This window comes from Rhinatrema bivittatum, chromosome 5 (assembly GCF_901001135.1).
Source record: "Rhinatrema bivittatum chromosome 5, aRhiBiv1.1, whole genome shotgun sequence".
Taxonomy (NCBI): domain Eukaryota; kingdom Metazoa; phylum Chordata; class Amphibia; order Gymnophiona; family Rhinatrematidae; genus Rhinatrema; species Rhinatrema bivittatum.
In genome coordinates this window covers 218948688-218961582 of record NC_042619.1, presented here as the reverse complement: position 1 = coordinate 218961582, position 12895 = coordinate 218948688, and the positions used below count along the sequence as shown (strand labels likewise).

At 45.8% G+C, this 12895-nt stretch overlaps 1 protein-coding gene across 1 annotated transcript in view; it reads right to left on the bottom strand.

Annotated features, from left to right (window-relative positions):
• Nucleotides 1-3542: 3542 nt before the first annotated feature.
• BMX (BMX non-receptor tyrosine kinase) overlaps nucleotides 3543-12895 on the bottom strand; it is a 71366-nt gene continuing 62013 nt past the window's right edge. The window contains exons 16-19 of the mRNA XM_029603222.1: nucleotides 11641-11705; nucleotides 8516-8634; nucleotides 7879-8036; nucleotides 3543-4787 (exon numbers count right to left, since the gene is read on the bottom strand). Coding sequence (XP_029459082.1) covers nucleotides 4704-4787; nucleotides 7879-8036; nucleotides 8516-8634; nucleotides 11641-11705 — 426 coding nt within the window. The 3' untranslated portion in view covers nucleotides 3543-4703. The remainder of the gene's footprint in view (nucleotides 4788-7878; nucleotides 8037-8515; nucleotides 8635-11640; nucleotides 11706-12895) is intronic.

Here is a 12895-nt window from a genome sequence, read left to right as displayed (position 1 = left end):
ATGAGTTTGTTTTCCAAGCTGTGTTCTATGTTACAAGGTAGGCAGGTACAGAGATAGATAGATCTGTGGGGTTACTATGGGGTAGACAGACAGACTGACCCTCTGTGCGGGCAGGCTTATAGAGGGCAATATTCAAAAGGTTTTCCACCAGTAAATGTGGGCTCACCCGCCTAAAAACATGGTTTCAATATTACCCTCTTTTACTGTGGGTGAAAGTCTGCAAATAAGTGGGTGGGGGGTTAGGTCATTTCAGGTGCAGGCCTGGATTAAGGCAACACAAGAAACTGACCCTCTGATGCCAAATTTTAAAAGGCGCTGGAGCGTTGCTGACGCTGCCACCATCCGGGCCGGCATCCCTCTCTTCTTCCGCCAAGTCGTCCTTGTTGCAACAAGAACATCCCCTAAACAGATGCGAGTCCTTTGCACCGGCGCATGCACACTCGTAGCAGGGCCTGAGGCGCCCCCGTCCCTTGCAGGGGCTGCTCTGGTGACAGGAGGTCGGTGCTGTAGAGCAGGGGGGTGGGGAAGTTCTCGCTGAAATGGGGGCAACCTGGCAGAGGAAGAAAGGGTTGCAGGCCCAGAGGCTGGGGGAGATGTGCGGCAGGACACCAGGGGCAGTGGCGTACCGAGAGGGAGGGCGGGGGGGGGGGGCCAATGCCCTCAGGTGCAGGGACGTAGGGGGGTGCTGACGGACAATATGATGCCCACAGAGCAGGAAGACAGCGGGGCCATGGTGGAGCTCATCCCACCATGGCCCGAAGAAAAAGTCTCCTCCAGATGCTCCTCCTCCTTCCTGCCTGTGTGGCCCTGGAAGAAAAATGTTGCCGCAGCTGCGCGGGCCGGAAGGAGGAGGAGCATCAGCTGAATGCAGAAGAGCAGCAACATTTCTGGCAGAGCCGCTGCAGATCCCTCCTCGCAGTGGCCCGAGAAGATCAGGGAGCCTATCCCGCGGTGACCCGCCCAGAGAAGGCTCAGAGGTGAGAGAGAGGCTGAGGCCCTGTAGACTGTGTGTTTGTATGAGAGTGATTTGAGAGACTGTCGGGTGAATTTTAAATGGCTGGTGCGCGTAAAAACGGGGGTTACATGTGCTGCTGTACCAGGGAAGGGAATCCTGGAACACGCAAGTTGCTACTGCTCCGTTGGAGCTGTAAGCAACAAAATAAGAAAAAAATGTAGGAGATAGGGTTTAGGAGGTGGGGGGAAGAAGGGAGGTTAGGGTAAGGGGTAGGGAAGTTCCCTCTCAGTCCGCTTCTTAATTGGAGCAGACTGGAAGGAAACTGGGGAAGGCCGCGATGCGTCGCCGTACAAAACTTGTACAAATCTACCCCCCTTGTGCGCAGCCCAATGGTTTTATAACGTGCTGCACACCGGCATACGCATATTATAAAATCAGCGCATCCATGTGTGTGCACATGGATGCACAGGCACACGTACTAATATCTATCCCTGTGTGTGGGAGTGAAAGCCTCTGTTCAGAAAGACAGCATGTGAGAGCCTGTGTCTGTGTATGTGTGTGAGACAGCATATGAGAGTGAGAGCCTGTGTGTTTGTGTGAAACAGCATATGAAAGAGACAGCACGTGAAGAAAGAGACAGTGAGTATATGTATGAGCGAGAGCATGTGAGTGTGAGAGCCTGTGCCTTTGTGTGTGTATGTGTGAGAATGAGAGCCTGAGTGTGTGTGTCTGTGAGAGAGACAGCATGCGAGAATGAGAACCTGAGTATATGTGTGTGAGAGAGAGACAGCATGTGAGAACGAGAACCTGAGTGTGTGTTTGAGGGAAGAAGGGAAGAAGACAGGTGGAGAGAGAAGAAACAGGAAAAACAGAGACCCTGTAAAAGGAATTGGTAAAAGACCAAGAAAGAGAAGGTAGGAAAAAAAGCCTGTGACCAACCGATTAGAAAACTAAGATCAGACAGCAAAGGTGAAAAATTTTTTTTTTTAAATTTTTAGTGATTGGTATAGGTTATCTTTGGGATGGTGCAAGAGTAGCACTTTCTCTATACCGATCTCATGATGTACGAGATCAACATGGAGGAACTGGAAGCCCACAAATGTTTAATACCGAAGGGCCTGCACAGAGGAGGCAGCAGAATGGACTTCAGCACCTCCCCAATAGCCACGCGGCAGCAGTGACAGTGGCAGCAGTGACAGAGGCAACAGAGAAATAAGAGAGGCTCCGAGGTTGCTGGCAAAAGAAAGAGAGGGTGTCTGCCTTCAGTGTGTGCAAGTGTATGAATGGGGGGGGGGGGGGGTGAGTGTGTATGAGAATGAATGGGTGCCTTCCTGAGTTCTGTCTGTGTGAGAATGGGTGCCTGCCTGGGTGGGTGTGTATGTCAGAATGAATGTATGCATGCTTGCCTGAGTGTGTGTGCATGTGTATGTGAGTGAGCTAGTGAGAGCGAGAGAGCGAATGTGTGTGAATGAGAGAATCCAGGGGAGTAAGAGTTTATATGTGGGGGTGCAGGGAGAGATAAGGTCTTAGAGCCTGAGTGTATCTGTGTCTGTGAGAGAGAGAGAGAGAAAGAGCTTGTGAGTGTGTATAAGAGCATGTATGTATATATGTGTATGTGACAGTGTATGTGTGAGAGAGAACGGATATATGAGTATGTGTGTGAGAGAGGGGATAACCTCCTAATCCTCGACAATATCAGGGTGACTGGAAATCAAGATTTCCCAGATATGGACAGCATGGTCTGTTCTTTTTAATCCTTATTAGTTTTAATTATTGGGTGTAATTTGACATGTGCTGTTTTGAAATATTTTATTGGTGCTTGGGAAATTTTATAAAAATGTATATGATTTTAATTAATAGAAGTTATTCTATTTGTCAGTAGTTTTAAAATATTCTTTTATTAGTATGATTTTATAATAATTGATGCTTCATGTTTCTTGATTTTATTTCTTTTATGAGGAATGGTGGTTCTAATTTGTGATCCTTTATTCTGTATTTGGTGAGGGTCTGTCTCTGCTCTGTGCGTGTGACCATGATGAGAGATTCTGTTAGCGTGTCTGTGTTAGTGTAAGGATCTATAGCACTCGGGTTTGTTTTGTTTCCTCAGTAGGTGGTGCATTGGTATTCTGGGACCCAGTGTAATATTTACAGTGCTGCTTTTTCACAGGTAGGGTTATTGTTTGAGTCCTTGGTGTTATTACTGTTAAGTTACAATGGGATTGCAATATAGATTCTGAGTGTCTTTTTTGCGAGGTTTTGTGCTAGTTCACAATGTGCCTGGCAGTGGAAGGTGTTTGTGCTGCTATTACTGTGAGACACCAGAATTTGAAAATATCTTTTTGTATGATGAGCAGTAAGGGAAACACGCAAGCTCCATTGCTGGGTGAATTTCTTTGGATACGCAGTGTGTTACAGAACTGGAGGTGCAGGGCTGATTTTGACATTGTTCTCCTTCCTGTATACATTCCAGACTTCATTCTCATAGCCATATAGAATTAGTTGTATAAAGCTATCAAATAATTTTAATAGTAGTTTTATTACCAGTGTGAAACTGGCCAGCTTTTTTAAATTACTCAGAAGACCCTTTTTATAGCCAATTTTATAGCAGGGGGCCAAGCTATGGAGGTGGGTGTGATGAGGAAATGTCATTTTGGCTCCGCCTCCTCCAAATTCTTCTGTCTAGAGGCGCCGCTGATTTTCTGTGACCTTAAACATTAGTAGAAGAAGGATATGGGTGGGGGGAAACCGTGCACAGTGTGTACTAACTGGAAAAGTGTCTGCGTCAAAGCAGGGGCCCCGGTGGGCAGCACAGAGAGTGGCACGATCCCTGTCTCCAGGCGCGGGAAACCAACTCTCAAAACAACGCCCTGGATGGAACATGAAAAGAAAAAGACAGCTGCCTGGCATGACTCACATGATTAGACAGGGGAGGAAAAGAAAAAGATTTGACTCAAAATGTTCCTTCTGCCCTGATCTGGAGTAAATCTGTTAACGGTGCGGTGTGGGTGAATTCATGGGAAGAGTGAGATGCCTTCAAGGACCTTCTGTGGTGGCTCTTCCAGCTCCGCACCTCAAATATACTTTTTGAAGCTATGTCAGATATCTTTTTTCACCCCCACCATTATCTCCCAAATATGCCTTCTTATGACAATTGTCGCTTGGCAGTACCTGAATATCCTGAATTATTCACCCTCCGGAGCCCAAAAACACAGTGTGTGTGTGTGTGTGTGTGTGTGTGTGTGTGGGGGGGGGGGGGGGGGGTGATGGTGACGCTAATCAAGCCACAATCATCTGGGTTAACCTGCACAACGCACAAAAAACAATTAAAAAAAAACTCTATTCAAAGCTAATTGATGGTGAAATGCACTACCTGGTAGAATCATAATACCAAAAAACTACTGTGAACATTCAACACAATGATTTGAAGCCAGGGAAAAGTGTCGGAGGCAGTGATGGCAGAATCCGATTTAAGTAGTAAAGCTCTGCAAGACTAAAGTAGACACTTGCGTTGCCCTCCGGTTGGCTCCATTTCTTTTTTCAGGCCTGGTTTCACTCCGCTGAAACACGAACAAAGTCCCGTTGTAATTTCCATCACCGTAACTCTGCTTCTTTGTCAAACACCTGTTCTGGGGGGTTTTTTTGGCTTTCAAGAGCAGCCTTATTAAAGAACCCCAGTGTCGAGTGAGCAGTAATTCATCTGTCCCCGGGTGATCATGACAACTTTCCCCTCTGTATCAGCTCTTCCTTTTCAAGGCCTGTCGTCACTGTCGTCTTCTCGGAACGACTCCATCCACGACAAGAGCTGATGGAACGTCGGGCGCTGCTCTGGTAACTGTACGAAACACAAAAAAGCCAGATGAGAAATACCGGAGGCTTACGCTCCACTGAGCGAGGCAAAGAAACCGCTGCAGCAAGGGAGGGATAGTGTTTCATATTTAGCATAGTTTGTTTTCCTTCTCCAGTGTCAGAACCGTATGACTGATAGCTTCGACACAGTGGCATAGCCAGAAGTTAATTTTGGGGGGGTGGGGGGCCCAGAGTTAACATGGGTGGGCAGTTGACATACAAGTCTAGACCCTACTATTTGTACTCTTATCGATAAATAATGCCTTAGACTAGAGTGTACCTGACAATCAGGCCAATACAATAAGAAGTGCGGGAGAACGGGTACTCCATATTGAGCGCCCACTCTCTCTAATGCCATAGGTTAGGAAAACGGACGCCGGTAAAACTGAGCATTCATTTTCCTAACCTGCCCGGCCGGCACATATATTTTTTATTTTTTTAAACATTTTTGGTTCCTCCGACTTAATATTGCTAGGATATTAACAGGGTCATTTATCAAATTGCTATAAGGAGTTTTTGCATGTGTTAAGCCCCTTTAATGCATGCAAAAATGCCTTAACGCCTGCGAAAGCACCATAATGCATGGTGCGATGCAAATAAGAAAAAAGGGAGGAGTTTGGGGTGTGATTTGTGACTGAGTTAACAATTTTGCAGAGAGAGAGAGGGTACATTTTTTCTTTTTGGTATCCCGGGTATATAACGAATAGCCTCATCAACATGCATTTGCATGTGATGAGTGCTATTAGTTTCGGGGGGGGGGGTTGGACACACATTTCTGACGAATGTCCAAAACGCGCGTCCAACTGCAGGTTAAACAGTGCGCTCGTACTTTACTGTATCGGCCTGCATGGAATTTAAGTAGTTTCATCATGAATGATGCTTTACAATATTTTAATTCTATTATTTCAAGCACTTACCAGCATTAAAAAATACCTTAATAATCATCGTAAGAACTTAAGATTTGCAACCGGTGCAGAATAGAACTAGGACATACAAAAAAAAATATTCAAATGCTGGTGCCACCTCAGTGACAGCAAAATAAACTTCTTCCAATGCCAAATATTTTGTGAAATAAGACAAATCCCTAAGAAAAAAAAAAAGAAAGAAACAAAACACATAGAACCTTCCCATGCCATATTATAATAGCAGTAACTCTCAGGACTCAAACAGCAGCAACCTTATCTACAAAAAGGTAGCAAAGGCAAACATTACACCAAGCCCTAGAACACTAATATACTACGTAGTGGGAAGACAGAACAAGCCAAACTGCTACACATCCCTACTGGGAAACTACACACTAGCCAAAATACTGCACTTCTGTCACATGTGCAACACAGATAGACCCTTACCTAAATCAGAATAAGGAACTACAAATTAGAAACAAACATACACACAAAACTGAAATGGAAAACCTGAGAAATCAGCCTCAGCTTCTGTGAACACTGGAATACTGAAGAAACAGCAACATACAAATATATAAGAAATGTGCATTCATAAAGATGGATTATTCCAATTGCTAAAAGTCAAAATCATTTTTTTTTACCTTTGTTGTCTGAGCTTATTGTTTTAATCAGTTGGTCCCAGTCTGTTTGTTCCCTTTGTCTATCTTTTCCTAATTCCTTTTTCAGGATCTCTTTTATTCTTTGTTTCTTCTCCTCTTCTTTCCTTCCTCCTTCATACACACACACAGATTCTCTCTCACATGCACTCTCTCAAACACATGCTTTCTCTCATAGAGGCTCCCACTCTTGCATTCTCTCTCACATACAGCCTCCCACTCAGGTGCCCACTCTCATATGCTCTCTCTCTCACATGCAGGTTCTCACTCGCAGGTTCCCACTCTCTCACACACACACACACACACATGCACACAGGATCTCGCTCTCACATGCAGGCTCCCATTCCCCTTCACAGACACACACAAGCTCTCACTCTTGCATTCTCTCTCACACACAGGTTCACATTCCCACACAAACACACAGGCTCTCACATGCAGGCTCATACATACACACAGGCTCTCACTCTTACAAGCAGGCTGCCACTCCGACACACACAGAGGTTCCCACTCTCATACTCTCTCTCACAAGCAGCTCCCACGTCCACGCACATCCGCTCCCTCACATACACACACACACAGAGGGTCTCACTCCCACATGCACGCTCTTTGACATGCATACACACAGTTTCTCCATTTCCACATATTATCTCACATACACACTCTCCCTGGCAGGCTCCCCTTCACATCTCCCCTCCCCAAGCAGCCTCCCATTCACACTCCTACCCCACGGCAGGCTCCCATTCACACAAATACCCAAGCATGCTCCCATTCACACTAACACCCCTCTCCCCCAGGCAGTCTCTCAGTCACACAAACACACATCCAAGCAGGCTCCCATTCTTTCACAAACTCAAAACCCAGGCAGTCTCCTCATCAGGAGCAGAAGGAGAAGCCTATTCTGCTGCTGCTGCTTCTCCTCCTCATGTACCGGTCCCTGCGCTATTCAAAACTCTTGCGCCTAGCACTTCCTCTATCCTGATCTCGTGTATCGCAAGATCAGCATAGAGCACATGATAGCCACATGCATTTTGAATTCAGTAGGGCTGGCACATGTGGAGGAGCAGGCGAATGGGCTCTCTCCGGTCGGGTTTCTCTTCTTGGCCGCCGGTGGGATAGGGTCCATTGGCAGCCTCCTGAACCTCATTCTGTTTCCGGCCGCTAGAGGGATGGGAGCACCGGTGGCCTCACGGTCCACCTTCTCTTTGGTCACCAGGGGCACAGAGTTCACCGTTGACCTCCCGGGCCACGTTCATTCTTTGGCCTCTGCTTCGCTGGGTTGCGCCGGGCCTGTTCACGGGGGCCCTGTGACAGGGCCTCTCTTCTCATGCTGCTGGGCCGGGACAACTCTAAGTGGGTGGGCCACGGTCCATCCAGGCCCACCCACGGCTACAGCCCTGCTTCGATATGCAGGCTTGCCAGTTTTTCCCCCCACTTTAAATAAAAAAGACTCCCTAGCTGGCCAGTTCTTGGAAGGGTTTCTTAGACCCTCTTTATTACAATTATTACACATCACACTTACCTCATTCCAGCAGCTGCACATTATTTCATAGATCTCCTCAGATGACAGTTGCGGTCGGTAAAGCCGGTATCCTTGAGAAACCTTCTCAACCACCTGTGTGTTATCATACAGCTCGTAGGGCTGTTTTCCCAGACTGAAGACCTCCCATATCAGGATCCCTGCAGAGAGGATCCCCAGGGTTGAAAACTACATGAAGTAAACTGGATTACATTGTCTTTTTGATTCAACTGTATTTCTCTTCAACGCCATTTCCAATACAGAGCTGTTCTGTTTTACATCATGAATTACTTCATTTCGCTTCCCTACAATGTAGTGAACATTTCACTGCAATACCATGCTTCTTCCAATCCAGCCCTCAAAGCCTCCAAGCAGTTTCGGTTTACAGGATCTCCATAATTAATATTCATGAAAACATTTACATGTACTTTTGTGCTAATTTTGCTAACTTGAAAACTAGGATCTGTTTGGGGTTTTCTCAAGGACAAGAATTGAGAACCACTGTTGAGATGGCACTTGCTTTGCTGTCAAGAACACCATCATTTAGTGGATAATGTTCTCGAGGACAAAGTCTAGATAGCCTGGTTAATTGTTTTGGTATGTCAGTTCTCTTCAGTACTTTAGGAAAGCAAAATCTTACCAAAGGCCCATACATCAGACTTGCTGCTAAACTTAGAATAATGAAAAACCTCCGGTGCTGACCACTTGACTGAGAATTTTGTTCCCACTGAACTGATATATTGGTCATCCAGCACAAACCTGTAAGGAAAGAAACACGCATTAAATAAAACCTGTTCATCCATAGCTGAAGAATGCTTGTCCTATTATTTGCATGCATCCTCTGGAAGTATACTATCTCGCTCATTGTGTATCCACGTGCACACAGTGCTACCATTTACTTACAAAGCACCGCCAACACACATCTTGCATTTCTGGTTTTAAGTACATAAAATAAGGAAGATGTGCACAATAATGAACAATGAAAAGACAAAATTACATGAAAAGCTGTAGGGCCCTGAAGATTTAACAAGCTAGCAGGCCGATACAGTATAGTGCACGCCGATGGAGCTAATTTCTTCGGGCACCGGGAAAGTGTACAGAAAAGCAGTAAAAACTGCTTTTCTGTGCACCCTCCGACTTAATATCATGGCGACATTAAGTCGGAGGTCCCAAAGGTTAAAAATAATTAAAAATTTAAAAAAAAAATGTAAAATCGGTCCGCGGCTCGCGGGTTGAAAACCGGACGCTCAATTTTGCCAGCGTCCGGTTTCTAAACCCGTGGCTGTCAGCGGGTTTGAGAACCGATGCTGGCAAAATTGAGCGTCGGCTGTCAAACTCGCTGACAGCCGCTGCTTCTGTCAAATAGGATGCGCTAGGGACTCGCTAGTGTCCCTAGCGCTTCTTTTTACCGCGGGCCCTAATTTGAATATTTTTATATACTGAATTTAATCGCCCGCTCTCCCGTGATTTTTACTGTATCGGCCTGTAAGTAAGCAAAGACAGTAATTATAGCTAACATGCGTAGAGGCTGGACAGGGCTGGAGCTGCCCGTTTTGCTGCCCTGTGCAAATGATTACTGTGCTGTCCGTCCCCCCCCCCCCCCCCCTTCTCTCCCAAACTGCATGGATTTTAATGGCACCGTTCATGGACTCCTATTTTTTCCATAATAAACCTTTGTGTCTGAATATTGTTTACAGGTAAGGTTAGAGGAAGGCTACCAGATGTCAGGTGGGCAAATATGCCAATGGTGGGCAAGTATAGTTCATTTGCGAGAAGTGGAAAACTGTAGTAATCTGTTCCGAGAATATGCCCAATACGAAGCCTCAGGGCTGACAGGTATATCCTATACAATGAAAATAATTGTGTACCAGAAAAATTCAGCACACCCCCCTTCCCCGCACCACATGGCCCTCTCCACACATAGCTACAAATTCTGCTTTTCTAATAACAGATTTAACATGAAAAAGGACAGGCAAAGTACAGTCTTCTGAGGTAAAAGTATCACTTACAACAACATGTACATTACATTTACAGAAAACCCTTCAAATAAAGCAAAAGAGACACTTGGAACACATATGGTAGGAGGCATATTGTAACACATATTGATGTAGGCTTGGTCTTCAAAAAGCCATGAATAAAATCAATTACAATTACAATATAGTAAACTTCCCATACCAAAACAGCACTCAAACAAACCTACCTATGAAAAGAGGAAATTACAAATATTACATCAAACCCTAAAACAATGCACCTCCTATTGGCAAACCAGAGCAAGCCAGGCTGCTATGGAGCCAGAAAATATACACTAACCGAATACATCACTTTAGTCATATATGCAGAACACAGACAGACCCTCATCAAATGCAGAATAAAAAGAGGCCATAAAGTGTAAATAGAAATGTGCAGACAAAAACTGAACTGGAAACCGCAAAAAGCCAGACTTTGTATACAATGGAACAATGGGAAAAAAACAAACATTACATTCCACAAAAAACATCAAACAATAAAATCGATAAATATAAAACATCAATCAAAATAGTGTAACCATACTAATAAAAAGAATAAATATTTCAAAACAGCTGATGAATAAAACATCCAATATTGAAATAAACCTCATTTAATTTTTTTTTAAATTTCTAACACACCAGCAAACTATTTCAAAATATCATATAATACCCAATAATTAAAACTAATAAGGATTTTTAAAAATCCCCCCCTCTCCATACCTGGAAATTTTTCATTCAGTCACCCTGAGATTGTCATGAATTAGTGGGGTGGTGCACAAACGTTTTCCTTTCTTTCTTATAAATACAGTATATATGTACACACACATACATGTTAATTCTCACACACACACTCTCCCCCTCTATCACACAGATTCATACAGTCATCCTCCCTCTACTTCCCACACACAAACTCCCACACGCACACACATATCACACATGCTCCCACTCTCACACACACACATGCTCACAATGCACACCCATGCCCCTTCTCTCTCATACACACATATGCTCACACACTATCTCTCTCTTTTTTGGTTCCCCAGCAGACCCAGGCCCCCCTCTCTATGTCGGCTGCCCGCAGCCTTCTCTTCATCTCAGCCACCCTGGGTTGAGAAGCACTGGGGCCCATGGCCTCCCCTTCATATCTGTGGCCAGCAGGTTGGGGTCTGCCAGAGCCCCACAGCCCCCTCTTTAATTCCACTGCAGGTGGCCCCAAAGCTGTTGCCCCCCTCTAGGCTGCTGCCTTGTGGACGTGCATGGCTTGAACAATGGGTTATACCAGCACTGGGGCAGTGTATGGAAAGCTGGGGCTTGGCATGCGGTGGAGGTAGTGCTCATAACCCCTGGGGAGGGAGGAAGTCATGGATATCATTAAGGGCGACACCTGTGGCTGGATTAAGAGCCAATGGTACAGGGCTCTGGAAGGCAGTCTGCTGCATTGCTCCCAGCTTCAGGAACGTTGCTGCAATCACCAGGCTAGGAACAATGGGAAGGTGTTTAAAAACAGGGGGGGAAATCCCTGGGTAGTTGTGAAGGAAGGCTCGAGACATCAGATTCCAACGCAGGTTACAACTGTGCTGGAAAAAGAAACAAGGAGAAAGAAGGAACTACCTGGTCAAAAAAAAAAACCCATTAGAGGGAAGGAAGAGACAAAGTGTTATTAATGAGAACCACATTTAGTTCCCATTTCTCCTTGTTTGTAAAGCTCACCTCTATTGTAAACCAAAAGCTGCAATACATTTTAGCAATTTCAACTTACCGACCCATCCCAAAGTCAGACACTTTCACTGCAAGATCATTATCGACCAAACAGTTCCTGGCAGCCTGCAGAAGAAAGAGAAGTGAGCTGTCTAGCACCAGATGGTTACAGCTGATATATCAAACAGTGTTATTTTACCTCTGCTTGTCCCCAGCGTGAGAATGTGTAGAAAAGTTATAGTCAATATTATAAGAGAATATGTCTTAGTCCTTTTAAACATTCCTAGTTAGCCTGAAATCAGGACATGCTCAGGGCCAAATAAAGGATTTTTTGGGCCCCTAGCTCAGCAAAGTCAACCACCCTCACACAATACATCACAGTGAAAAAACACACATATATATAAAATATATAATGGCAAAAGACAGAGAGATGGTTTTCTTTATCTTAGACTAGCTGTTAAGCCCGTAACAACGGGCTACATTAAAAAAAAAATTTCGGTCCATTTCCTCCCCCCCCCCAATTCTCCTCCCTCCCACCTCATTCTCCCCTCACCCTTTATTCTCCCTCCCACCTCCCCCCTCTAGTCTCCCTCCCTCCTCCCCTCAGTCACTCCCTCCCCTCTCCCCCTCCCCTCAGTCATTCCCTCCTCCCCCTCAGTCACTCCCTTCTCCCCTCTCCTCAGTCACTCCCTCCTCCCCTCAGTTACTCCCTCCTCCCCTCAGTCACTCCCCTTCCGGATAGCACAAATGGAAGATCTTCGGGGGAGGTCTCTTGCGCGCGCGTGCCGCTACTGCGCCTTGCCGCCGCTGACGCTACTGGTCCTTGCCGCCACCGCTCCTTGTCCTTGCCGCTGCTCCTCGCCGCCACCGCTCCTGGTCCTTGCCGCCGCCGTCACTGCTCCTTGCCGCCACTCCTTCCAGCGCCATTTTTGTTATGGGCAAGCTCTGGCCGACGTGCTCGTCCATGCATGCGCGGTAGAGCTGCTCTCTACTGCGCATTTGCGGCACGTCGGTCCGGGCTCCCTTATCTAGTAGGTACTCTGAAGTCCTGGGTGCCTGCTACTCTTCCCTCTCTCCCGCACATGTACTTTCATGCCTTCCCTGCTACCCCCACTCTGTGACCTAGCTGTGTATTACTGTATTTCATTGAAAGATTGACTCTGAAACTTGAAGATATGTTTTCTGAGGTTCATCTACCCAAAAAAGAATTAAACAGTTCGTACTTCAGTGAGATCTACACTAACCTTCCAAACACTGTCTGAGCATCCATTAGAATCTCTGGCTCGAAAGACCAGCAGATTCCTCTTCCTGTTGCA